We start from the raw sequence: 27,800 nt of genomic DNA on the forward strand, positions 1-27,800 counted from the left end.
GTTGGGTCTTCGTTTCTGTGCGAGGGCTTTCTCTAGTTGTGGCAAGCGGGGGCCACTCTTCATCACGGTGCGTGGGCCTCTCACTGTCGCGGCCTCTCTTGTTGAGGAGCACAGGCTCCAGACGCACAGGCTCAGTAGTTGTGGCTCACAGGCCTAGTTGCTCCGCGGCATGTGGGATCTTCCCAGACCAGGGCACGAACCCGTGTCCCTTGCATTGGCAGGCAGATTCTCAACCACTGCACCACCAGGGAAGCCCTGTACACTATTTTTATTCCTGTTTCCTTTATTTGAAGTTGTTTTTTCCACAAAACTCCTGAAGAGAGAATAGTTTAATGATAAAGCCAAAATGTAGAGGACTAGAATAATAAACATTTCAAAACCTAGGTTAAATATAATGTTCTGTGCAGTCGAACCACTCTCTTGCCTCTATAATGGGAATTCAAAAGTAATAGCTTCCTTTTTTAAAATACTTTATTCAATGTAGTCCATTACATCAGTTTTAATAATTTGTTGATAAGATACAAAATCTCTTCAGGTAGAGGAGAACTTTTAAAACATGGTCTTTTAAAAAACGATGGTTGTAATTTGTTTAATAGAATTCCTTTGATTTAAAACAAACAAGCCCGCAAACCTTAACCCTGAAACAATTATCCAAAAATTTTTTTCTTTCAAGTGTACTGTTGTCTAGAGAATACATTATTGAAATAATTTTATTTCTTAAAAACTTTACAAATATTTGGGCATACAGAATTTACTTTAGCTCAATTTGAAAAATTATATTTTTATGTATGTATGAATTCTATTTGAGAAGTATATGTTTAATGGGACAAGACTATTTTCATAGAAATATTTGATCTAGAATCTGGAGTATTTTATGTACTCCCCTCCTCTCTTTTTTTTTTTAAATTTTTAATTGAAGTATAGTTGATTTACAATGCTGTGCCAATGTCTGCCTTACAGCAGAGTGACTCAGCTATACACATATATGTATTCTTTTTAAAATACTCTTTTCCATTATGGTTTTTCATAGGATTTTGAATATAGTTCTCTGTGCTATACAGTAGGGCCTTGTTGTTTATCCATTCTAAATATAAATCCTTTTTTTTCTTAAGTAAAAATATAGTCAAAATGGATTAAAAAATTCAGATATCCCTTAACTTAAATGACTAATAAAGTTACTGAAGGCAGCCTAAATATTTTCCTGCTTGATGAGGCCAGAAACCCTTGTAGTTCTCCTTGACTCTTCATTAGCTCACATTCCACATCTAATACATCCACAAGTTTGCCTCTGCCTTCAAGTGATATCCCAAAGCCAACCACTCCTAACCTCACCCTCCCACCACAGTTGTGCAGGCTGGTACCGCCTCTCACTTAGGCCGAGGCCTGCTGACTGATCCATCTCTCCTCTTGCCAACATGCCTTGGCCCCTCCTCCACCCCCGTTGGTTCTGTGCCTGGCAACCAGCGTTTCCCTGTAAGATATCAGTCACACCCTCTTCTAGCAACCTTCCAACAACTTCCCATTATACAGTTGACCCCTGAACAACAGGGGTTTGAACTGCGAGGTTCCACTTACATGAGGATTTTTTTTCACTGATACGTACAGGAGTCCTACAGTCTCTGGTTGGCTGAATCTGCAGAGGTGGAAATGAGGATAGGGAGGGCCGACCAGAAGTCATATTCGGATTTTTGACTGTGTGGAGGGTTGGTGCCCCTCACCCCCATGTTGTTCAAGGGTCAAGGGTCAACTGTACTTTATACTTCAGAATAAAGCTCAGTCTTCGCCTTGACTTTTGTAAAACCATCCATAATCTTGCTTAACTGCCTTTTCAGTTTCTTACCACTCTTTCCCTTTATCATTGCAAGCACTGACCCCTTGTCTTGACAAAGCTCTTCCTGCTCTGGTCTTTGCATCTGCTTTTCCCTTTGCCTGAGGTACTCTTTCCATCTTAGGGCATATGCTCCCGTAGCTTGTTTAGATTTCTGCTTGGTAACCACCTTTAAAAGGCCTTCCCTGACCACTTTATCTAATATCTAACAGTATTTCCACATCTTATTCTGAATCCTTTTTTCTTTATTGCTTATCTTTATAGCACTTACACTGGTGTCATTTATTTACTGTCAAACTCCTCTGAGAAAGTAAGCCCTGGAAGGCATGCACTTTGCTTTAGTCACTTCTGTATTCCCAGTGGCTGGACCAGTGCCTGTTAACATAACCCATAGACATAATTCTGTGGGTACTCAAACATTTTCTTGAATAAATAAGTGAATTAATCAGTGTTAAGGGTAAAGCTGGAAGTAGGCATTTAACTAGATGGTATCTGGTTTATACTTTACAGGGAACTTCTAAACAGTAGGTTTGCGTTTAATATTTTATTTATCTTCTAGAGTGTTTTCCAGATGTCATTTTTAGCAATGCCACTTTCTTAATTTTTTGCTTTGTTTCTTATAACATTCTATTTCACTTTTATTACCTATGGGTTTTATTTTAAATTTTATTTTATTAATATACAGTAGTCACAAAAACAAAAGTCTTAATTTTTAATGTTTTGTTATTGAAAATGTTGGAGTGCCTTTTCTATGAAAAATTCCTTACTTTAGAAGTAATAATCTTTTTATGATTCTAGCACTTGCCTCAGTATCTGTTGTATTCTAGATATTTAGTAAATGGTTGGATGAGTGAGTTTTAGAATTTAATGTCTAGGAAAATACTGACACTTTAAAAACATACTTACTATACTTAGGTACTGCTGATGATCCCTTAGCCGACATTTCCGAAGTCTTAAACACAGATGATGACATTCTTGGAATAATTTCAGACGACCTTGCAAAATCAGTTGATCATTCAGGTATATATGAATACTGTTTGCCCAGTGTGTATTTTATGATGTGAGTGAGAGGTATGTGTGTGAAACAAGCTTAGTCTTTTCTCTGAAACTGAAAAAATTTTTTTTCTTTCTTTCTTTCTTTTTCTTCCTCCCTCCCTCCCTCCCTTCCCTCCCTCTTTCCCTCCCCTCCCTTCCCCTTCCCTCCCCTCCCCTCCCTTCCCCTCCCCTCCCCTCCCCTCCCCTTCCCTCCCCTCCCCTTCCTTTGCCAAAGAACTCATCATTTTATTTGATCTGCCTTGGCTTTCCAGCTTTAAGAGGGGAAATAGCAAGTTAGTTAATTTCTGTTGTCTGTCTAATTGCATCAGATTTAAGGCCTGTTGCCTTAGAGTCCTGCTGTGCCTGTTTCTTCTCTTGTTTGCACCCTCCCCCCGCTCCCGCTCCCGTGGTAATCATCCATTTTATTTGGTTTGGGTCTTGTAGGTCTTGATTTATGCACTTTCCAGGTTGAGAGCTCATCTTGTCCATTTGGTAAGAACCTGAGCAGTGGATGACGGCTGACTAGAAGTAGTCTTTTTTTTTTTTTTTAATAGTGATTTCAGCTGAAACAACCTGTAGGTGCATGTGTATTTGTTATAGTGCTAATTTGTCACTAATCCAACTTTGCTTTTCCCTTTGTGCGTGCAGCTAAAGCATGGTACAGCTGTACTGTGCTTTGGATGACTTTCTCTGTAGTGTTCTTTTTTTTTTTTTTAATGAATGGTTTTATTCATGTTAATATGTAATTTATAATATTACCCAAATATTATAGAGTTAGTTCCTATAAGAGCAGATAAGTTCCAGATAAGAGCAGATGAAATTTTACTTTTTGATAGCAGTAATATTGAGGAAGCATGGTAAAGTAGATAAACCAGTTTTAAATGTGACTTTTGCTTAAAAACCAATTTATATGAGATAAAGCATGTAATAAACATAATCTGTATATTGTTTTTGACTACAGAATATTTCAAAAATATGATCTGTAGTTGAAATTATTCACAAAAGGATAATTTTTACAAGGCATTAAGAATTTTAGAGCTTTTCATTAATTTGTGTGAAACTTGTTTCACAAACTGCATATGATAAGTTGAACCATACATTTGAAACACTATCTTCTAAGTTTAAGCAGTTAATTGTATATTGATTCTTCTTAGAGAGTCCTGTCTTAATAATCTGCTGCTTATTTTTTGGGTGGAAATTAGCACTTTAGAACCAGATGTGTTCTTCTGTTTCTCAGGGGATGTGTTTGCATTGATTAAACTATAACTTTAAGCAGCACCCAAGTTTATAGATACATTGTGCCTAATTTTTACTGATTGACTCTCCAGATTGACGTAGGAATCCAGATTAATTCAGAATTACAGGCTTTTCATTGCTCTGTTTTAATCATATTGTTGTGTCTTAATGCAGGTAAAGAGTGTAGTGCATTTTGCGTGAGTGTTCAGAATTCACTTTCTAATATGCATGCGTTGCTCCTCTAGCTGGAATAGACATTGGTGCCGGCGCCGATGATCCTTCCTCTTTGCCTCAGCCAAGTGTCAATCAGAGTTCACGACCATTAAGTGAAGAGCAGCTCGATGGCATCCTCAGCCCTGAACTAGACAAAATGGTCACAGATGGTAAAATATTTGCCCTACATCTAGGCTTTCTAAAAGACATGAGTAAATATGATTTTCAAAGATTTCTGCATGCTTATTTACAATTTAACTTCTCTTCTGATAATTTTATGTCAAATGCTGTTTTGTATCAGTATATTGAAATGATAGTTGTTAATATTTCCACCTCTTTATTTTATCCTAGGAGCAATTCTTGGAAAGTTGTATAAAATTCCAGGTATTTGTGTTTTGATTTTTAGTTTATAAGAATGGAATTCCCTGTGCTTTGGCTCTGTAGCCCTTTAATCGTACTGTCATTGGAACTGTATCTCCTAGAGCTTGGAGGAAAGGATGTGGAGGACTTGTTTACCGCTGTGCTTAGTCCTGCAGCCACGCAGGCAGCTCCCATACCACAGCCTCCTGCGCCTCAGCTCCTGCCCGTGCACACTCAGGGTATGTCGCCTCTCGAAAAGCGTTGTAAGTGTGGCCCCTCAGTAACCACGCACACAGACTCCCGGCAGAAAGCCCTCTTTTGTGCCGATGGAAGAGTACTAATCTCTGAATTTCCCTCAGTTACACACCTACCTCCCTGACATCCCCTGGAAATCGGCGACTCTCTTTATGGCCAGAATTCTTCTGCTCACTTGATCTGCAGCGCCACTATTAACAGTGCCTGCCTTCTTCCCGTCCCCCAGTCCTAGTCGCAGCTCACTTTTACTCAGTCCTTCCTGCAGAGATGTTTGGAGAACTGCTCCCCCCTCACCTGGCTGCCTTAGACTCATCCATCTGGTCTCAGTTTCACTGTCGTTTCCTCAGTGGTTATCAAATCACCACCTCCACACCTACCCCATGCTTTTCATTGGTAGCATGTGGTGCAGATATAAATGACTGTTTGGGTGATTCTGGTTTTCCCTTTAGATGGTGAGCTCCTTGAAGGCTTGGGTCACATCTGTCTTCACCACTGTATACCTTACCACAGAATATGTCCTTAGTACATACTTTCAGAGTAAATCACTGGCCTTTCTACCACTGTCGACTATGAAATTCCTAATTCTGTGGAAATTTGCCTATTTTGTTTAATCCACTTTCTTCTGCCTATTTGTAACTACTTGCAAAACAAGTTTAAGGCTTTCCTTTCTCCCTCTGCCTGGAGAGCTAAAATCTGATAGGCTAGAATTAAAATTTGTGGGAGTAGGTAGGTAAGGTGGTAGTGCTGCAGGTCTGGGAATCTCCTATAGAAGGGAGATGGTGGTGTGTATTCTTGATGATTTGAATGTTGGGTCATTTCTCTATATCCTGTTGTCACTGCTTCATGATTATATACTGAATTGAATAATTTATAATGATACTTTTATAAGCTCATACACTGTGTGTAAGTGCTGAAATGTGCAAATAATTTAATGTTATCTTTACTACCAACTTTGTGTATACATGAAAAGTTCTATAATGCACATAATTGAAATATTTTAGTTTCTACCATTTTAGCCTCTAAACGTAAATTTACCTCGAGTTTTGCTATAGACTAAACATGTGATTTACATTTGGGTAAAGCAGGCCCATCGTAAGTGCTTCTTGCCTTAATTGTCCCCATATGCTGTCTTCATGATTAAGAACTCTTCAATATTTCTCTTCTCAACATATACAAAAAACTATCTCCATGTTTTCTGAAACTAAAAGTATGTATTTCAGAAATCAAAGCATTTAAAGATGTATTCCTTTATAAAAGGTTTTATGATCATTGTTTAAATCATTTCACTGTGGAGTCTCATTTTTAATAAGGTTTTTTTTTTTAAATTTTATTTATTTATTTTATTTATGGCTGTGTTGGGTCTTCGTTTCTGTGCGAGGGCTTTCTGTAGTTGTGGCAAGCGGGGGCCACTCTTCATCGCGGTGCGCGGGCCTCTATCGCGGCCTCTCTTGTTGCGAAGCACAGGCTCCAGACGCGCAGGCTCAGTAGTTGTGGCTCACGGGCCCAGTTGCTCTGCGGCATGGGGGATCTTCCCAGACCAGGGCTCGAACCCGTGTCCCCTGCATTGGCAGGCAGATTCTCAACCACTGCGCCACCAGGGAAGCCCCTTTTAATAAGGTTTTGAAGGTTGGGGGCAGCTGATTTTTTTTTTTTTTTTTTTTTTTTTTTTACCGGAAATATGTTTATTGGGGTGGTTTCCCATTCATCTTGATTCCGGCAGCTTTTAGGGCTGCTTCCGTCTGGAGGAGCACCCTTCTGTAAGCCTTGCTTTTCCTCCTGTAGGCTGGCAGAGGACAGTAGAGCAGCCAACACACCAAACTACTGTTTGTGCATGGCTAAAGACGGTGGTGATTTTATAGCATCCTGGGCATTTCACATCCATGAACTAGGAATTGGGGCTCTGCACCAGGCGCTTCTTGTGTTTCCTTTTCTCTTCTGGAGAGGGATGAAGGAGATCCTTTGCAAGAGGCATGTTCTCGTGGGGAGGTCATCACCGTCGGAAAGGTGGGGTTGATTTTTTGTGTGTGTGTAGGAGTCGCTGAGATTTCAGCATTCATGTTTGAAAGAATAATAATTTAAGGATAAAGCATGATCAGGTCACATGCAGGGAGACCACACAGATATTCAAGAATGGCAACTCTAACATTTTCCAGAGCAAAGAAAGAGAGGTAAGTGGGCAGTGTTTAAGAAGGCAGAACAAAAAGTACACATGGGACTGAATTGTGTCTAGACAGCTAGGCATTGGCAGTTGGCCGTTTTTTCTCCAGGTTTCTGAGAGGCACTGGAGACCTCACACCAGTGAAATGACCTGATGAGTTACATGTTTTGGCAGAGTAGCTCTGATGTCAATATTGGAAATGGATTTGAGACAGGAAGAGTTGTACTAATGAGTTTATTGCAGTTGGGACTGAATTAGAATTTGGGCTCCATTTAAATATGTCTGCAGTGCTAATTGAAAGGAGGAAATGGATTTGAGAGACAGTGATGTTAGAATAAGTAGGATAGTGCTACCAAATGGATGTAAGATGTGAGGAAAAAGGAAATAAATTGAACTAGACTATATATAAGCCAGGCTTGCCTAGAGGATAACCGGTCATGCTGTAAACTAGAAACATGGAACAAAGAAACGCGCACGTGTGTGCATGTGTGCGTGTGTGTGTGTGTTGTAGGGGGAGGGTAGTGGAGATGTAATGAATTTAGTTTTAGGCCATTTTTAGTTAGAAATGGGACATACACATTGTTCTGACTTACAGGCAGTTGCAATTGTTCAAGGCTATAGATGAAAATTTAGGAATTGTCTGTGTAGTGGTTGGAAGGGTGAGGTTTCTTAAGAGAATATACTGCCAGTAGAGTACAGAATCTTGAAGAACTCTTTTTAATTAAATAATGAGTTATATGCTTAAGTCAACTGATTTATATTAGGTATGCAATTATACACTCCTTTCCCCTTTTTAAGCGTTAGGTGGAAGTGAAAAAAAACTGAGAGATGGAGACACTGAGTGAGAGGTATAGGATCTTAGCAGTGATGATCATCAGACAGGTTGTAGGGTCAAGTAGGATGAAAGGTGTTGTTTCACTGGATGATAAGATTGTTGTGATCTTCAGTGGAACAACTTAGTAGGAGCGATGAGGAGAAGGGCAGAGTGTGATGTGTTGACAGTTTTACAGAAGGTCAGAAAGGAAAGCAGAGAAGGGAAATTTCAAGAAGATTGAGACAGTAACTTGAAATCACTTTAGGTGAAAGTTACATGAAGTGACTTTGCAATTCTTACCATGGTTCATGCCTTGAAAAAGATACTCGTATGACCAGGTATGGTGGACTTGAAAGAATGGGAAAAAGACCACTTCCTAATTAAAATAATAACAAAGGGAAAATGCTTTGCATTTATTTATGTGTACTTAAGTTATTTAATTTCTCTGGGTCTTTTTGCGTAAATGGAGCTACACGTAATAACCCATTTCATGGCGTGGTTGTGAGGACCAAAGAGTTAATTAACACACGTAAAGGTTTTAGAACAGTGCCAGGCATATACTAAATTGCTAATGAGTAATAGCTATTGTTATTATGTAAGGTTTCAGTATAGTCGTATTGCAGTTACAGTAGTCAGTGCTGATAGCTCCAGGATAGATCACATTCTCACTACCAGGAAGGGAGCTTTTCTTTATCCTATCTACATGAAACGCATTTGATATTTTTCAATAAGATATATTCCTTAGTGGAACCTACTTTTCTCTAAAGTTAAAAATAGAAGTAGCATTCTACTTGGAATAAATGCAGAAATCTTGCTTCTTAATCCGATCCTTGGAGTGAACTTAAGTGTCCTGAGACACTTGTTGTGGAGTCCAGATCCAGTGGGCCCAGCTCTGCCGTTCTGCAGGAGAGGCCCTAACCTGCAAGTCAGATGGTTCCAGGACCACTGTCCTTGAGACAAAGCCTGAAAAGCTGCAGGCAGTCAGCCCCAGTGTCCTCAGACAAACTTGAGAGTTGTAACTGAGGGTCTGGTTTGGCTGAAAGGACATTATGTAGTGTAGAACGTTATGTGGGCAAGACACTTATCTTCGTTATTTTTTCTGATAGCTTGGCAAGTGATCGGGTTAGGAGTTCTCTGTCACTATACCAGGTGTGCCAAGTATTAACCAACTTTGTAACTGATTTTCATTTGTATAATTAACTGGTGATGCGGTTGTGGATCTCCTAGGGTTGTTCTGAGTGTTATAACGTAAGTAGAGGCCATGTATTTATTATGTCTTTAAATTGGAAGGGTTTTCTCCCCACCTTCCAGTTTTATTGAGATATAGTTGACATACAGCACTGCATAGTTTAGGGTGTACAGCATAGTGATTTGACGTACATCGTGAAATGATTACCACTGTAAGTTTATGGAAGGGTTTTTTGAAGGTACACCAAAAAAAGGTGTTTTTTTTGTTTGTTTTTTTGCTGGAAACCTGCTTGGTTAAGGACAGTTGGCTTATTTCCAAATAGTTTAGGAAAACAGATGATCACAATAAGGGTTGGAGTTATATGCTTGTGGAGAGTTCAGAGAAACACGAGGTGGTCTTATTATGGTTTGCCTAATGTCTATTTAGAAAGAAGACGTGAAGGTACTGGAATGAGAATTAAAATACATTTGGGGGCTGAAACTGCAAGTAATGAAAATTAGGTCAAAAACAGAAATTATTTATTTTTAACAGTAGTCGTCCAATTTATAATGGTAGATGAAATATTGCTTGTTGTTCCAAACTACGTTAGAGAAAGTGCCAATTTAAGAATAATAGGTGTTTTTTTCATATAAGGGACATCTGTTTGTAAATTTTGCGTGAAGAAGACTATTTGATACAACTCACTAGCATTTGTTGAGACTGATTCTTTTTTTAGAGCTCACATGTACTGCATCCTTACCGCATAGCAGGCACTGTGCTGAAAACTGCGCATGCAGGATGCCAGTTACGTTATAGAATACCTTCATTTTGTAGAAACAGTGATTGATTCTGCTTGTCACAAGTAGCAGAATTAAGATTCAAGCTCAGGGCTGTCAGACTCCAAAACACATGCTACTTCCATCATACCATAATGAAGTAAACAGAATTAGAGAGTCCATATTTCAAAATTTTATAACCAAGTCACTCTTTAAGCGATATTTTACAGTATAATATTGGGGGGGGGGGAAATCCTACTTTTAAGTAGTAGTATGCATTTTTATTTAGAAATATTTCCACTGGTTTTTAATTATTTTTTAATAATATGCAAAAATTACTGCTTTCTTCTTTTAAGATGTTTTTTCACGGATGCCACTCATGAACGGCCTTATTGGACCCAGTCCTCATCTCGCACATAATTCTTTGCCTCCTGGAAGTGGACTGGGAACTTTCTCTGCTGTAGCGCAGGCCCCCTACACTGATGCCAGGTATTTAAAAGCCTCCCCTTTCTACGGAAACGTAAATCATTTTTGTTATATGAATGGTTATTAGTCTGAGTGATTGTGCACAGTGTTAGTGTGTTGCACTCATTGTGATCTTTGCTAAAAATCATCAAACATTTTAGCTATTTTGTAATAATAATAGGTTTAATGAAATTGTACTTGACCATAGTACTTAGAAAGTTATGTTTATGAAGTAAAGTTGTTTATTTCTTGCCAGGGATAAAAATCCAGCATTTAATCCAATGGCAAGTGACCCTAACGGCTCTTGGACATCATCAGCGCCCACTATGGAAGGAGAAAATGATACAATGTCAAATGCCCAGAGAAGTACACTCAAGTGGGAGAAAGAGGAGGCCCTGGGTGAAATGGCAACAGTAGCACCAGTTCTCTACACAAATATTAATTTCCCCAACCTAAAGGAAGAATTCCCGGGTAAGTCACGGCTATATCACTGCTTTACATATGACCAGCTTTCCTACACGTGACAGGCTTTTTTTGTTCTTGTCTTAACTATAATAGAGAGCCCGTGTATCACCATTAATTTTTATCTAGTGTGACTCTGCACAATGTGAAGATTCCCTAGATATCCAGAAACATCTTGCCTTTTCTTCGTCCTAAGCCCTGTACCGATTTGCATATTTCCCAGAAGTTAATTTCAATTAATGAAGTGATTCCAGCTCCTAGCAGTCTTTTCAAATACATGGAAGTCAGTGTTGTGTTATATGTGTAATTGTACGAGAAAATTCCTAGAATAAAAAGCTTGTCATTTAATCAGAAGTATTAAGTTAGGCTAAATCAGACTCCACTCTAAGTATTGTTCACATTGAAACTAACTCAGAATTATTTTAACCCTTCTTCCCAACTGTCTAGCCCATTTGAAAAAAGCAGATGGTACAGTGGTACCATTTTTGAAAATTCTCATTAGCAAGAGGATGAAACATTTGGATTAATGTCACTTACTAAGTATTTGTAAGCAAATGCTCATTTAGTATCTTGAGTTCATGTTGCAAGACAAACTAGGATTTGAAAAGGTCACTTAAGCTTTGTCTTGCAGTAGTTTCCCAGCTGTCATATGGCTCTTTTAAATTACTAGAGGAGTACTTAAAAGTGGATTTTTTTATGGATGACCCCTGTCTTTTTAGGTTTGGCCTTTTTGGTTTGGCCGCCTTGTAGTACTTTATTATGCATAGAAATAAATGCTACCTTATCTAAGAAGAGAAATCAGTGGTTTAATGCAGGGCTGTCTGTTAAAGCAGTATACACATTCTTCAAGGGTTTGTTTTTTTTTTTTTTTTAACCACATTTTTATTTGCTGCTTAGAGATGAGTATATCTGGTTCTATTAAGTCACTTAGTGTCAGTGTAAAATTTGTCCTTAGATTGAAGCTGTAGGTTTCCTTTTTTTAAAGTAATTTTCTTTAATAGGTGTACTGTGTGATTCTAGAACCTCATGAAATACCATGTTAAGGCTGTTGGTCTGCAGCTGATTTCCATTTTCACTGGCTGTTTCGAAGCTTTCTTTTTATAAATATGGAAAAAAGCATTTCTACATTTATTGCTAACTGTTGATCTCACCCAGATTTCATTTTGTGTACTGTCCTCACACTGAGTTTCATAGAAGTGGCTTGAAATCATTGCTTTTCCCTGTCTTCGTTGTGCACAAGTGCTGATGAGATGCTTATTTTTAATAATGATTACTTCCTTTTGGTCAACTTGATAGACTTCTCTTGAGTACAGATGTTTTCCAAAACTTTTAGCTTTGGTCCTGGTAACATCTTACATGGTTGAGGGAATTTATTATGTTTGGCTTAACTTTATCTTGGCTGCTTAGAACTTTGATTTAGAAACTTCCCAACTCCACAGGTGAGATTGTTAATGAGGCAGCACTCCATTCAGAAATATGTTTGGACTGCTGTACAGACCAAACATATACTGTACTTTATACTGTACAAAGAACTAAATACAGGACTATTACACTGTACAGTACTTTATACTGTACAAAGAACTAAATACAGGACTATTCATTTATGAAAATATGGGCAGAATAAGTTTAACTGTTAGCAGTTTATCAACCTTTTGATTAAGACGCATCATTACCGTGGCTCTGTGAGTGTGTCTACTGTGTTCTTTTGTTGCAGACTGGACTACTAGAGTGAAGCAGATTGCCAAGCTGTGGAGAAAAGCAAGCTCGCAGGAAAGAGCACCATACGTGGTATTTAAAAAAACGCATATGTATCATGCCTTCAGACACAATATGTGAATCTTATTATTATTGTCTTAGGTTAATAAAAAGATTTCCCATTCCAAAAAACACATGTTAAATACTTGTACAACTAATAAACAGCTCTGTTTTATAGTGTTTTCCTAACTCATGATGTCTTAATATAGAGGGTGACATTTTCATAAGCTGGTTAATAGAACCAGTATGTTGAAGATTGAAATCACTTATCCTAGGAGCATGTTTAATTCATTTCACTTTTAAATTGTTTTATCTCTTCGAAAGAGTACTACATTTTGCAGCCACATTAATGTGCCTCAGTTTCTTCCACAGTAAGCTCTTTTTGTATTAGGTTTAGTAGAGAATCTTGAAAGGGGTATACCTGGACACCTTTAAGGACCTTTTGAAACATGGACTTGGCCAGGAATTATTAGGGTATTTTATAAGATTCACAGTTCAGATGGTGATTTATTTTCTCCCAAAGAGCCAAATTAAGATTGTCAACTGGATCCAAATCCCTGCTTTCATTTGAAAGCATATTATATCCGCATTATCGTTTTGAAAAATATATGCACTTATTTTCTACTTTGATCTTCAGCAGACATACTGTCAGTGATAATGACTGCTTGGATAAAGCAAAAAATTTGGGTGGGGGAATGTGTTGATGATGCTTTGTTTTGTTTTACCTTGACTGGCAGAGGTAATGGCAGGATATTTTTAATATTTCTCAATGATTTTTCTTTTTTTAACGTTAAGCTTCAGATTCCAGATTTTAGATTTGGAGGATTGATTTGGCATTTTCCTTTTCTCTAAATTGAGAGAGATATTAATCGTTCCATTTTTGAAGAGTGTTAACGAAAATTAGGATTGAAAATATTAGATAACACCTGGGTTCTCTAGCCTGGTTCAAATAGAGAGATGGAAATAGGTCTTCAGTTGAAACTTGCCTAATAAAAGGGAAAAGTGGGGTAGTGTCCAGATCTTTTCACACAAGAGGCTGTAAGTTCTCAAGATTCATATTTCAACTGTTTTCAACTATTTAACCCAACTTTTTCTTGCTTTTGTATGATAAAGTTTGTCATAGTTTTATTTAATTTTAACATATACTGGGAGATAATTTTCTTCTCCTTTTCTCAAAGCAAAAAGCCAGAGATAACAGAGCTGCTTTACGCATTAATAAAGTACAGATGTCAAATGATTCCATGAAAAGGCAGCAACAGCAAGACAGCATCGATCCCAGCTCTCGTATTGATTCAGATCTTTTTAAAGATCCACTAAAGCAAAGAGAATCAGAACATGAACAGGAATGGAAATTCAGACAGGTGTGTGTTTCTGTTTCTTTAAGAATTGGCTTTTTAGGACTTCCCTAGTGGTGCAGTGGTTAAGAATCCGCCTGCCAGTGCAGGGGACATGGGTTCAAGCCCTGGTCCGGGAAGATCCCACATGCCATGGAGCAACTAAGTCCATGCACCACAACTACTGAGACTGCACTCTAGAGCCCACGAGCCACAACTACTGAGCCCGCGTGCCGCAACTACTGAAGCCCATGTGCCTAGAGCCCGTGCTCCGCAACAAGAGAAGCCACCGCAGTGAGAAGCCCGCGCACCGCAACAAAGAGTAGCCCCCGCTCACCGCAACTAGAGAAAGCCCACCCAGCAACGAAGACCCAACGCGGCCAAAAATAAAAAGATAAATTAATTAATTAATTAATTTAAAAAAAAAGAATTTGCTTTTTAAAATTGAATTTTTGCTTTTTGAGAAAAGAGCTATTTATGATATAGTTTCAGCTGTAGTTCTGACTAGAATATAAAAATTTGATTTAAAATAGACTTTCCTTTCTCAATAAAATATATTTAAGTTGATTTGGGGAAATTTTAGTAAATATTATAAACAATATTGCCGTAGACATTCGGTATACTCTGATGAATGATAGTCTCTCCTCCTGAGGAATTTATAATAGGGGAGCCATCTGGAAACTGACGACGTCAAACAAATTTTCTGTTGCTGTTCCCCCCTGCCCTGCGACAGCTGTATTCTTCCTTAGCCACATGACTGTGTTTTCTTTCCTGTTTCAACAGCAAATGCGCCAGAAAAGCAAGCAGCAGGCGAAAATGGAAGCCACCCAGAAGCTGGAGCAGGTGAAGAGCGAACAGCAGCAGCAGCAGCAGCAGCAGCAGCAGCTCGGCGCTCAGCCTCCTCCGGGGCAGCCCGGCCCAGACGCGCCCAGCGCGGGGGTCCACAGCCCCGGGACCCCGCAGCCTGGCCCTGCAAGCGTGTCTCCTGCACAGCCCTTCCCTAAGGACCTGTTTGCAAAGCCGCTGCCCGGCACCCCTGCTGCCGCGCCACCAGATGACGTGTTTGTGAAACCACAGGCGCCACCTCCTCCTCCGGCGCCGTCCCGGATCTCCGTCCCGGAGAGTCTGTCGCAGGCTCAGGCTTCTCAGCCGCCTTCCCCACAGATGTTTTCCCCCGGACCTTCTAACTCCCGGCCGCCATCTCCAGTGGATCCTTATGCGAAAATGGTTGGTACCCCAAGACCACCTCCTGGCGGCCATGGTTTTTCCAGAAGAAATTCTGCACTGGTGGAAAACTGTGCACCTTTATCATCCGTATCGAGGCCCACTCAAATGAGCGAGACAACAGCAAACAGGCCGTCCCCAGTCAGAGATTTATGTTCTTCCTCCGCAGCAAGTAGTGACCCCTATGCAAAGCCTCCAGACACACCTAGGCCTGTGATGACAGATCCGTTTCCCAAACCCTTAGGCCTGCCCCGGTCACCTGTAGTTTCTGAACAAACTGCAAAAGGTCCTCTAGCGTCTGGAACCAGTGACCACTTTACTAAACCATCTCCTAGGGCAGACGCGTTTCAAAGACAACGGATACCTGATCCATACGCTCGACCCTTGTTGACACCTGCACCTCTTGATAGTGGTCCCGGACCTTTTAAAGCTCCAATGCAGCCGCCCCCATCCTCCCAGGACCCTTATGGATCAGTGTCACAGGCACCAAGGCGATTGTCTGTCGACCCTTATGAAAGGCCTGCTTTGACACCACGACCTGTAGATAACTTTTCTCATAACCAGTCAAGTGATCCATATAGCCAGCCTCCCCTCACCCCACATCCGGCAATGAATGAATCTTTTGCTCATCCTTCAAGGGCTTTTTCCCAGCCTGGAGCCATATCAAGGCCAACATCTCAGGACCCATATTCCCAACCTCCAGGAACTCCACGACCTGTTGTAGATTCCTATTCCCAACCCCCAGGAACATCTCGCTCCAATCCAGACCCCTATTCTCAACCTCCTGGAACTCCCCGGCCCACCACCATTGATGCGTATAGTCAGCAGGCACCGACCCCAAGGCCGTCTGCGCAAGCAGACTTGTTTGTTGCATCTGCAGCTAATCAGAGACGCTCTGATCCACGGGCTCACCCTCCTGGAACGCCGAGACCTGGAATTTCTGTTCCTTACTCCCAACCACCAGCAATACCAAGGCCAAGGATTTCAGAGGGTTTTACTAGGTCCTCAATGACAAGACCAGTCCTCATGCCAAATCAGGATCCTTTCCTGCAGGCAGCACAAAATCGAGGAGCAGCCTTACCTGGCCCTTTGGTAAGGCCACCTGATGCGTGTTCCCAAACACCCAGGCCACCTGGACCTGGTCTTTCAGACGCTTTTAGCCGTGTCTCCCCATCTGCCCCTCGTGACCCCTATGATCAGCCTCCCATGACTCCGAGATCTCAGTCTGACTCTTTCGGAACAAGTCAGGTTGCCCATGATGTCGCTGATCAGCCACGGCCTAGATCAGAGGGGAGTTTCAGTGCACCTTCCAACTCACCCATGAATTCTCAAGGCCAGCAGTTCTCTGGTGTGTCCCAGCTTCCCGGACCTGTACCGACCTCAGGAGTCACCGATACACAGAGCACTGTAAACATGTCTCAAGCAGATACAGAGAAATTGAGACAGGTAAACAGGTTGAATGTTCTCAGATGTTTTAAATGTATTATTTGAGAAAGCTATTCATTTTATCGAATGGAGTAATTTATATACAGCCGTTAAAGTCGATCTTTTCTGTAGAATTTGTCATACTGCAAAGAAGAAAAATGAAATCGGTAAAATCAACACTGATGAATTGGACTTATTCTTTTATCTAATTTCAATTTTCATGAGTTGGTAGGGGAATTCTTAAATACGAAAGGTTCAGTTTTGTGATAGTTGTATGGCAAGGAAAAGGACCCAAATCATCACTTTATTTTTTATAACCGATTGAATATTTAAGTGTTAACTAGTGTTTTATCATACTTTGAAATATTACAATATTTTAAACATTACCAAAGTCAAGCATCCGAAGCATTGAGACTTAAAAAGCCATTACTTTTTAAAAAGTCCCGGTCATTTTTTGTTTCTTTTCATTCAGCGACAGAAGTTACGTGAAATCATCCTCCAGCAGCAACAGCAGAAGAAGCTGGCAGGTCGACAGGAGAAAGGGTCACAGGACCCAGGAGCAGTGCCGCATCCGGGGCCCCTGCAGCACTGGCAGCCGGAGAGCGTCAGCCGGGCTTTTACTAGGCCTCCACCCCCCTATCCTGGGAGCATCAGCTCTCCCGTTGGCCCTCCTCTAGGACCTAGATACGCTGTTTTCCCAAAAGATCCGCGTGGACCCTATACTCCTGATGTTACTGGTATGGGGATGAGACCTCATGGATTCAGGTAATGCTGTTAGTTTCATGCCAGATTTAAATTGCTAATAGAAGGGAATGCACAACTGAAATTATTTTGTTTTGGACCATTTTTTAATTGTAGTATAGTTAATTTACAATGTTGTGTTAGTTTCAGGTGTACAGCAAAGGGATTCACTGTCTTTTTAATATATATATTATATATATATTAATATATATTATATATTATATATTATATTTATAATAATATATATTATATATAATATATGTATATACACGTATGTATATATATTCTTTGAAATTACTCTTAATCAAGAAGTTTATGCTGTTTTTTACTTTTTCATCCCTTTGAGATATGATCAACATTATTTTTCACTAATGAGAGGTCGTGGGTTTTTCTTTAAACCCCTCAGTACTCAACAGAGTGTAAAAGCACTCCCTTTGTCATCAAATATTGACTGTACTAGCCTTACGTCACAGCCACAGCAATGTAGTTTATCCTACCAGTCAAACCTTTAAAATGTAACTGCCATATTCCTTCAAAGCCTCCCGTGATGTGATGAGTGAGAATTATTCTCTCCTCAGATTTTTCATTTTAATTTACATGATAAATATTTGTGGAAATTTCCAAATTGAAAGGATGTTTTCCTGTAGGAATTTTTTGTGATGAGTGGTTTCCATCTTTGAAGTGGCTAGTAGAACAATCAAAGCCAAATGTAGGCCTGAGTTATAATAAGGTATTATATTATTATAATATAATAATATTTCTTTAACATATGCTTTTCATTTTATCAGATATAGTTTTTAGTCTAATACCTACCTCCATGTTAAAGTCTTACCCTTGTTTTCCTTTTTTCTTTCTCCTCACTTTTGCCTGTTGCTCTGTTTTATATTTATTTGTAAATTGCCTTTAGTTTTTTTCTAGAATGAGGTACAATATAAATAAAAGTATTTCTATAATTTATTCATTTACTAAATCTTTGCAGATAATGCCTATCATTCTTTGTCTTACTACCCCCAGTCCTCATTCCTTTCAAGCAAATAATAGGTTAACCTGTCCAGTCATCATGCCTTTGTTTTCTCATGTGCAAAGGCCTATAAAGTCTCTCTAGTACAATTCATTAGACCTCCTACCTTCATTCAAGCATTCCCCCCAAATCAGCTTCCTCCGTATCATAGCCTCCCTAAATATAGAAAAAAGAAATGGACTCCTTTGCAACTCCAGTAGTATATGCTGATTTCTAAGCAACTGATTCCACCTGCGTGGTGGCTTTGCTTTGTCTTTGTTATCTGTTAGATCATATGCCTTTAGAGCTCGGATATGGTATTTATTATAGGGTACTTGGCAAAAATTTACTTGCATGTAGATACTTTATAAGTAGTTGCTAATGGTGATAATTTTATTTTTGCTAAGTCATTGTATTTGGCAACATTAATTTTGTATCTGCGTTTAATCTAAAACTTTTCCTTTTTATCAACCTAACTCTAAATTCAGCATAATACTTTATATTGACCCTATGCTCTTTTAATGTCTTCTTTTAGATTTGGATTTCCAGGAGGTAGTCACGGTACCTTGTCAAGTCAGGAACGCTTCCTTGTACCTGCTCAACAAATACAAGGATCTGGAGTTCCTCCACAGCTGAGAAGATCTATGTCTGTAGATATGCCCAGGCCTTTAAATAACTCACAAGCGAATAATCCAGGTGGACTTCCTCCACATTTTCCACCACAGAGCCTGTCAGTTCAACAGCATAACATACTGGGCCAAGCATTTATTGAATTGAGGCACAGGACCCCTGATGGAAGGCCTCGGATGCCCTTCCCCGCTTCTCCTGGCAACGTTATAGAGGCACCTTCTCATCCAAGACATGGAAACTTCATTCCCCGGCCAGACTTTCCAGGCCCTAGGCACACAGACCCCATGAGACGGCCTTCCCAAGGTCTCCCTCATCAGCTGCCTGTGCATCCAAACTTGGAACAAGTGCCACCATCTCAGCAAGAGCAAAGACACCCTGTGCATTCATCTTCTGTGGTCATGAGGTCTCTGAGCCACCCCTTAGGGGGTGAGTTTGCAGAGGCCCCTTTGTCAACATCTACACCAGCTGAAACAACACCTGATAATTTACAGATAACCACCCCGTCTTCTGGTGGTCTCGAAGAGAAGCTTGATTCTGATGACCCATCTGTCAAAGAACTAGATGTTAAAGACCTCGAGGGGGTTGAAGTCAAAGACTTAGATGATGAAGATCTTGAAAATTTAAATCTAGATACAGAGGATGGCAAGGGAGATGAATTGGATACTTTAGGTAATTTGGAAACTAATGATCCCAACCTGGATGACCTCTTAAGGTCAGGAGAATTTGATATCATTGCCTATACAGATCCAGAACTTGACCTGGGAGATAAGAAAAGCATGTTTAACGAGGAACTAGACCTTAATGTTCCAATTGATGATAAGTTAGATAATCAGTGTGTATCTGTTGAACCCCCAAAAAAGGAGCAAGATGACAAAAGTATGGTTCCTTCTGATAAACATTCTCCTTGGAAAAAAGCCGCTGTCAGCAGTGAGATTAAAACAGAAGTACTGTCTCCAGATTCTAAAGGGGAAACCAAATGTGAAAGTGAGAAAAGTGATGAGGGTAAAGATGCCGTTGACGCCCCCTGCCCACAGGCCCCTGCTCATGCAGACGCGAATGATGGGGAACAGGCTTCTTTGCAGTCCTGTGATGCAGATCTACTTGAGAAAAGAACTAATCGAGAAACGGCTGGCTCCAACACTAGTGTTCGTGGGTCCACTCAGCTGCCTGCTGAAGATGTGATAAACTCTTGCAGCATACCTGGATCAACTCCAGTTCTCTCAAGTTTACTTGCTAATGAAAAATCTGATAATTCAGACGTTAGGCCGTTGGGGTCTCCACCACCAACTTTGCCAGCCTCACCATCCAGTCACGTGTCAAGTTTGCCTCCCCCTCTAATGACACCGCCTGGTCATGCTTTGGATAATACCTTGAGTTCTAATGTGACAGTAGTCCCTAGATTAAACCATACTTTCCCTCAGGGTGTGCAGGTGAGTCCAGGATTCATTCAGGGTCAGCCAACAGTGCATCGCAGTTTTGGAACAGGAAAGCCCGTGAATCAGACTGTACCTCTGACAAGCCCGTCTGCGGCCAGTGGCATGTCTGGGCCCCAGCAGCTGATGGTCCCTCAGACGGCCACCCAGCAGAATAGAGAGAGGCCCCTCCTTCTGGAGGAGCAGCCTCTACTTCTGCAGGACCTTTTGGATCAAGAGAGACAAGAACAGCAACAGCAAAGACAGATGCAAGCCATGATCCGTCAGCGGTCTGAACCGTTCTTCCCGAATATCGGTAGGAATTCCTCAGAGTTTCAGAAATAATTACTGTGGGCATGGGGTGGGATGCGGTGTGCTTACAAGATTTGTGTATTAAATTACATGTGGACTAGAGCACTGAGGGCCGTCTTTCTGTTCCTCCTTCAGCTTTGAAATGAACGTGATTAAGAGTTTTAGATTCCTCCCAGGTTCATCAGGAGATTCAAAACTCTGAGTTTCAGACTTTCTCAAGTCTGTCTTTTATGGGATTGTTTAATAGAAATAAATCTTTTTTAGTTCCTGCCTTCTAACCATTATTACCATGTATTTTCAGAGTCACTGAAAGGTGAATTTAAAGGAACTGTGCTAGGAGTAAACTTCTTACTGTCCTATTATGCACAATGAATGCTTGGCATTTTTTTTTGGTTATATGAAGCTCTTTAACTTACTTCCAGTAGTTTACTAATTTGGGGAACGCCCCCCTCCCAATAGAACAGCAATGCAGTAAAAATACCTGAGTGCCTCTAAGAGAAAGAATTAGCAGTCAAAGGACATGTGTCCAAGGAATGCTTTCTTCTAAACAGTAAAACTGACCTTCTGTCCTTCGTACATTACCAATTCCATCATATTGGTCCATTTCTTTTTTATTTATATGCAATGAGGTCTTTTGTCAGTAGCCTATGTTTCTTGTAAGAAATTGATACATTTTTCTCATAAAGAGTAATAACCAATTTAGTGGAATTCCTTAGTATTGGTAATAACTGCAAATTCTCATTCATGGTGGAACATTACTAAAGAAGCAATTCTGCTTAGAATTGTGAAAGTTTGGATGAAAGGAATTGCATTGCTTTAGATTACTGGTACAATCGCTCTCATATTTGACAAGCACCTTGTTTTGATTCTTGCAGTACTAACGTATTAAAAGTGTGGGTCACTTAGATGGGATTAAATTCAGGATGAGGTTCTTGCCATCTCATAATTCCTTCCTTACCTGGTATAGAGACCTACAATAGTGATGATTAAACAGTGAGGACTAAGAGTCTGTAAGTTACATCATGTTTGTGATAGTTATGTTACCTTTTAGTGTCACTTGAACCAAATACTATGAAATAATAACTTTAAAATATATTTCTTCTTTAGATTTTGATGCAATTACAGATCCTATAATGAAAGCCAAAATGGTGGCCCTTAAAGGCATAAATAAAGTAATGGCACAAAACAATATGGGCATGCCACCAATGGTTATGAACAGGTAGGTGAAGATATTTCTCATTCTTACTGTGCATCAAGAAGTGCATGAAATTATTACTGGTTACTAGAAGGAGCATAGTAACTCAAAACTTGTATTCTAGGAATGAACAATAAATATTTCAATTGGTTGTGATGTCAGCTGAATATGATCAAATGCAAAATGCTGTACAAATGTAAAGATTAAATTTCCATTCGTTTCAGGGTAAACATAATAAAACATCATAGAATGGTTTGAAAGATTGACTTGATTAAGCAGGAAATCCAGAGTATTTAAGTGTATGCCTGTTTAAATACCTTTAGACTAGTTAATGCTAACCAAAAGCTGCATGGGACAGAGTTCCTTCATCCTGAATAGGCGAGGGTGAGAGGATAAGCAGGAAAATAGAAGTTAAACTGTTCTGTGCTGAGAACAAAAGATAGTTTATTTCAGCCTGTGACTATTTTTTATTCCATCAGAGGATGTTTGAAAGTTAGCATTTGGAAACTTTTATAAGCCTTTTCACTATTAGCAGAAAAAATGGAAAATTATACATTAGAGAAAGATTATGAGTTATTTGAGTATCTGAATTTCTGAAATTAGGTATTTACACCCCCTAAGGGGTATTAAATAACCACAGGTAGTGTTTCTTAAGTTTTGCTCATGGACCATCATCAGAATTATGTGGTAGTTTTTTAAAAAAATGCAGGTTCATTTACTCAACCGCAAACCTACTGAATCAGAATATCTGGAGATGGTGCTTGTATGTCTGTAGTTTTAGTGAGCGCCATGGGCAATTCTTACGCATATTGCCGTTTGAGAACCTCTTTCGATAGAGTAGGCATAGAGCCGCAGTGTAGCTTAATTATCTTGTTGAATGTGGATGATTATGGAATTGAATATGAAATCTACATGAATTTATGATAAACATGATCTTTCAAATAAATTGGGACTCCTTAAAGGTGCTTTGTTGAGATACTTTGGAAATGGTTAAGAAGCATTTTTTTGGTTTGTTTTTGTTTTTTAAATTAATTTATTTATGTCTGCGTCACGTCTTTGTTGCTGCGCGTGGGCTTTCTCTAGTTGCGGCGAGTGAGGGCTACTCTTCGTTGCGGTGCGCAGGCTTCTCATTGTGGTGGCTTCTCTTGTTGCAGAGCACGGGCTCTAGGCACGCGGGCTCAGTAGTTGTGGCTCGCCGGCTATAGAGCGCAGGCTCAGTAGTTGTGGCGTACGGGCTTAGTTGCTCTGCGGCATTGGGATCTTCCTGGACCAGGGATGGAACCCATGTCCCCTGCATTGGCAGGCGGATTCTTTTTTTTAAACTATATTGTCTTTTCTTAAGTTATTTATTTATTTTTTTTAAACTTTGGGTTTATTTATTTTATTTATTTATGGCTGTGTTGGGTCTTCGTTTCTGTGCGAGGGCTTTCTCTAGTTGTGGCAAGTGGGGGCCACTCTTCATCGCAGAGCGTGGGCCTCTCACTATCCTGGCCTCTCTTGTTGCGGAGCACAGGCTCCAGATGCGCAGGCTCAGTAATTGTGGCTCACGGGCCTAGTTTCTCCACGGCATGTGGGATCTTCCCAGACCAGGGCTCAAACCCGTGTCCCCTGCATTGGCAGGCAGATTCTCAACCACTGCGCCACCAGGGAATTCCAAGAAGCATTGTTGAGATCAAAGAAGAGAGTGTAGTTTCTAATGATTTTCATTATTTTATTATTATTTTTTTAAAACACATTTGATATGTTTCTTAATCTGTTGCAGCTATTAACCTTAGCGATGTTCAAATTGACCATTCTTGGCCAGTGAGAGCTTATTCTGGAAGGCTCCTCAGTTTTTTTTTTTTAATTAATTATTTATTTATTATTTTTTTTTGGCTGCACTGGGTCTTCATTGCTGCGTACAGGCTTTCTCTAGTTGCGGTGAGCGGGGGCTGCTCTTGGTTGTGGTGCACAGGCTTCTCATTGCGGTGGCTTCTCTTGTTGCAGAGCACAGGCTCTAGGTGCGCGGGCTTCAGTAGTTGTGGCACGTGGGCTTCAGTAGTTGTGGCTTGTGGGCTCTAGAATGCAGACTCAGTAGTTGTGGCACACAGGCTTAGTTGCTCCACGGCGTGTGAGACCTTCCTGGACCAGGGTTTGAACCTGTGTCGCCTGCACTGGCAGGTGGGTTCTCAACCACTGCACCACCAGGGAAGTCCCGGTTTTCATTATTGCACAACGTCTGTTAACACTATTTCTGTGTCACAGGCCTTCTTAACTTTTTTATGTCGTGAACTTTTTTGACATCCCAGTGAAGCCTGAACTCCTCAGAATATTTTAATGCAAAACCAAAAACATTGGTTTTACAGAGGAAATCAATTATATTTGAAATATAGTTAAATATAAAAGTTACAGCATATGGTGCTTCTCTAATGCATTAATAAATTTGGCAGTAGGTCTAATAACTACCATAATTTCAAAATAGTGATGAACTTAAATGACCAATTAGGTATGTGCAACAACTTTTGCTATGAAAATGATGTGAGTTCTCTTGGTGCAAAGTCACAGTACTGTCGATAATATTGTAGTTTGCTGCGCATAGTCAAAACAGAAGGAAATGCTAAATTTAATTCTGTACGTACTTTAAAATATGGACCTGATAATCAGAACCCCTGCTCCTTCAGCATCATGTCTATATCACTCAGGTACACTGATCTTAGTCATCAGGTGTGTTGTTAGTCCTTCTGCTGAGCACTTTGAAGAAGTAGAGGTGATGGCCCTTCCTTCAGGTGGTGTCATAAGTTGACTGAGGGTGATAGACAGTGAGTGCTTTTGGGATTATGAGATTATTCCACACCAGGGCTGTAGTGGAGCCAGGGGGTAACAGATGAATCAAAAAGCTGAGTAAAAATATTAAAAAGCATATGTTCCAAATTCTGATAGTACTCAGATATTAAGGTACAGTGTTTGATAAATAATTTGCAAAATATAATCTTGTTATGTTGACGCATTTGGTAATTCTAGGGGCAGTGTTTTCATCAAAGCAGTAATGTTTCTGTGAAGTTTTTAATTAGAGTAAGTAACGTTTTGCCAGATATTTTGAACCATACAGACTTTTTCTTGGTCAGTGACCAGCTTTTGGTTTGCTTTAACATTTAGATATAAAAATGTATGAAACTTTTTTCTTTTTTATTGATTTATTTTTTTCACATCTTTATTGGAGTATAAATGCTTTACAGTATTGTATTAGTTTCTGCTGTACAACAAAGTGAATCAGCCATATGCATACATATATCCCCATATCCCCTCCTCTTGAGCCTCCCTCCCACCCTCCCTATCCCACCCCTCTAGGTCGTCACAAATCACCGAGCTGATCTCCCTGTGCTATGCAGCTGCTTCCCACTAGCCATCCATTTTAAAAAATGTATGAAGTCAGAATCGCCATCATCAAAAAATCTAGAAACAATAAATGCTGGAGAGGGTGTGGAGAAAAGGGAACACTCTTACACTGTTGGTGGGAATGTAAATTGATACAGCCACTATGGAGAACAGTATGGAGGTTCCTTAAAAAACTAAAAATAGAACTACCATATGACCCAGCAATCCCACTACTGGGCATATACCCTGAGAAAACCATAATTCAAAAGGAGTCATGTACCAAAATGTTCATTGCAGCTCTATTTACAGTAGCCAGGACATGGAAGCAACCTAAGTGCCCATCGACAGATGAATGGATAAAGAAGATGTGGCACATATATACAATGGAATATTACTCAGCCATAAAAAGAAACGAAATTGAGTTATTTGTAGTGAGGTGGATGGACCTAGAGTCTGTCATACAGAGTGAAATAAGTCAGAAAGAGAAAAACAAATACCGTATGCTAACACATATATATGGAATCTAAGGGGAAAAAAAAAAGGTCATGAGGAACCTAGGGGTAAGACAGGAATAAAGACACAGACGTAGAGAATGGACTTGAGGACACGGGGAGGGGGAAGGGTAAGCTGGGACAAAGTGAGAGAGTGGCGTGGACATATATACACTACCAAATGTAAAATAGATAGCTAGTGGGAAGCAGCCGCATAGCACAGGGAGATCAGCTCGGTGCTTTGTGACCACCTAGAGGGGTGGGATAGGGAGGGTGGGAGGGAGGGAGATGCAAGAGGGAAGAGATATGGGAACATATGTATATGTGTAACTGATTCACTTTGTTATAAAGCAGAAACTAACACACCATTGTAAAGCAATTATACTCCAAAAAGCTGTTTAAAAAAAGATGTATGAAACTTCTTAACTGAGATACATCTTTTGTTTTAGGATACAAGAATTTTTTGTAAGCTACCAACTATTTTTAAATGAAGATTGGAACAAATAGTTTTAGTACATAAATTCTAAGAAAATTGTCTTCCTGGTATCTTTCATCTAAAAGGCTTGAATTAACTTTGAGGTACAATGAGACGTAAAACCGCGTGGAGCCCCTGGGACAGCCTCATTGGCATCGCCGCCCCACTCGTCACTGTGGGGAAAGTCACTTAATCTCTCTGAATCTTCCTCTTCATCCAAAGTAAAATGAGGGTAGTAAGAATCCACACTTCACAGAATTGTGTAGTGAGGTTGGGATACCAAAAAACAGGGCTTTAGTAAATGTTTTTGATGAGGAAGACACTGCCATTACTCTTTCTTCCCTGGAAGATAAAATTGTTAAGCACTTAAAAAATAATGTTAGTTCCAAATGCTTATCATTTGATGCTTAGTACTTCCTTTTCACAGGTTCCCCTTTATGGGCCAGTCGGTGACTGGAACACAGACTGGTGATGGCCAGACTCTCCTTCCACAGGCAGTTACTCAGGTACTGCTGCTTGTAACTAGTCGCTTAAGAATGCACGTTTTCCTGTGTCTCTCGCTCTTCTTTATGGTGAGGCCTCTTCCAAAAAATAGTAGAAGTCCTAGAACACTGCCAGGATGTACCAGTATTATCGGCTCAGTAGAAATAAAGACATTTTATTATTTTTTAAGGGAAAGACAAAGTTTAAAAATTGACAATTTCTGAAAAGGATCCATATATTTAAGGGTAGAAGGTCACTTGGAGGGAAGCCAAATGCTTAGGGTTTGGGGGTTTGCTTTTATTTACTTTCAACTCCACAGAGATATTTTCATGTCCTGCATTTTAGAATTCATTCATTACATTTAAATGTAAAACTGCTATAAAATGTAGAAAATAATGATTATAATCATTTTATTTAGCTACAGATAGTCATGTTCTACAGTTTATTCCTTGGAATAATTTAGTTTTTGAAATATTTACTGTTCACAATAATCGGCTTTAAAAAGTGTAAATATTTAAATATTTAGTGTCAAGCAATATCCAGGAAAGTAGAACTGCTCATTTCATACTGTGTTTTCTTCTTTTTTTTTTTTTTCTCAAATATCTGCCTGGGTGGGGGGAAGAAAGAGAGAAAGCTACCTGTTTTCTTTATGTCTTTTTGGCACTTTCTTTTTTGCCCTGCCAGTTAACACTTCAGATTTATTATGCTGATAATTATATTCTTTTGATTAAAAAAGAGAGACCATCTGACACAGTGGAAAAAGCATAGGCTTCACAGCTGAGTTTTAAAATAATCTGAGTTCCCCTATGAGTTTATTGTGCAACTTTGGGCAAATTTTTTAACTTCTGTTTCCTGATCTGTTAAATGTTACACCACCTGCTTTGCAGTATTATATGGTTTACATGTAGTGCATTCTGGGTGCTGGTATCATTTTTAGTCATTACCTTGCATACAGCTCATATCTAACAGAATTTGTGACAACTCGGTAAATGCTTTTTCAAAGTTAATTCTATTTATCAGACTTGCCAGGGAATTGTGAGATGATGACTGTTTGGTCTCCCTGGAAAATATAAGACATTTAATGAGAAAATAAGAGTAACTTTTTAAATTAGTATATATTTGTTTTATTATTTGTGTCTGTTAGATATATTGGTTTTTGTTCATAAATAACTTTGTGTTGTGGAGTGGAATTTAGTAAA

General features: G+C 39.7%; 1 protein-coding gene and 1 pseudogene across 17 annotated transcripts in view; one reads left to right on the forward strand and one right to left on the reverse strand.

Annotated features, from left to right (window-relative positions):
* The window catches only part of KMT2C (lysine methyltransferase 2C), a 288,523-nt gene that overhangs the window by 226,323 nt on the left and 34,400 nt on the right, over window positions 1–27,800 (forward strand). For all 17 annotated transcript variants that reach the window (XR_009008902.1, XM_057550459.1, XM_057550470.1 and 14 more), the window contains 13 exons: window positions 2,744–2,848; window positions 4,345–4,482; window positions 4,664–4,696; window positions 4,795–4,911; window positions 10,200–10,332; window positions 10,565–10,779; window positions 12,485–12,558; window positions 13,704–13,886; window positions 14,643–16,529; window positions 16,981–17,273; window positions 18,785–20,607; window positions 21,711–21,822; window positions 26,546–26,624. Coding sequence is in view for 16 of the 17 variants with exons in the window: in XM_057550459.1 (XP_057406442.1) it covers window positions 2,744–2,848; window positions 4,345–4,482; window positions 4,664–4,696; window positions 4,795–4,911; window positions 10,200–10,332; window positions 10,565–10,779; window positions 12,485–12,558; window positions 13,704–13,886; window positions 14,643–16,529; window positions 16,981–17,273; window positions 18,785–20,607; window positions 21,711–21,822; window positions 26,546–26,624 (5,192 nt within the window). In the remaining variant the exon portion in view is untranslated. The remainder of the gene's footprint in view (window positions 1–2,743; window positions 2,849–4,344; window positions 4,483–4,663; window positions 4,697–4,794; window positions 4,912–10,199; window positions 10,333–10,564; window positions 10,780–12,484; window positions 12,559–13,703; window positions 13,887–14,642; window positions 16,530–16,980; window positions 17,274–18,784; window positions 20,608–21,710; window positions 21,823–26,545; window positions 26,625–27,800) is intronic.
* LOC103017191 (40S ribosomal protein S27-like) lies at window positions 6,651–6,899 on the reverse strand (annotated as a pseudogene).

This window comes from Balaenoptera acutorostrata, chromosome 7 (assembly GCF_949987535.1).
Source record: "Balaenoptera acutorostrata chromosome 7, mBalAcu1.1, whole genome shotgun sequence".
Lineage (NCBI taxonomy): Eukaryota > Metazoa > Chordata > Mammalia > Artiodactyla > Balaenopteridae > Balaenoptera > Balaenoptera acutorostrata.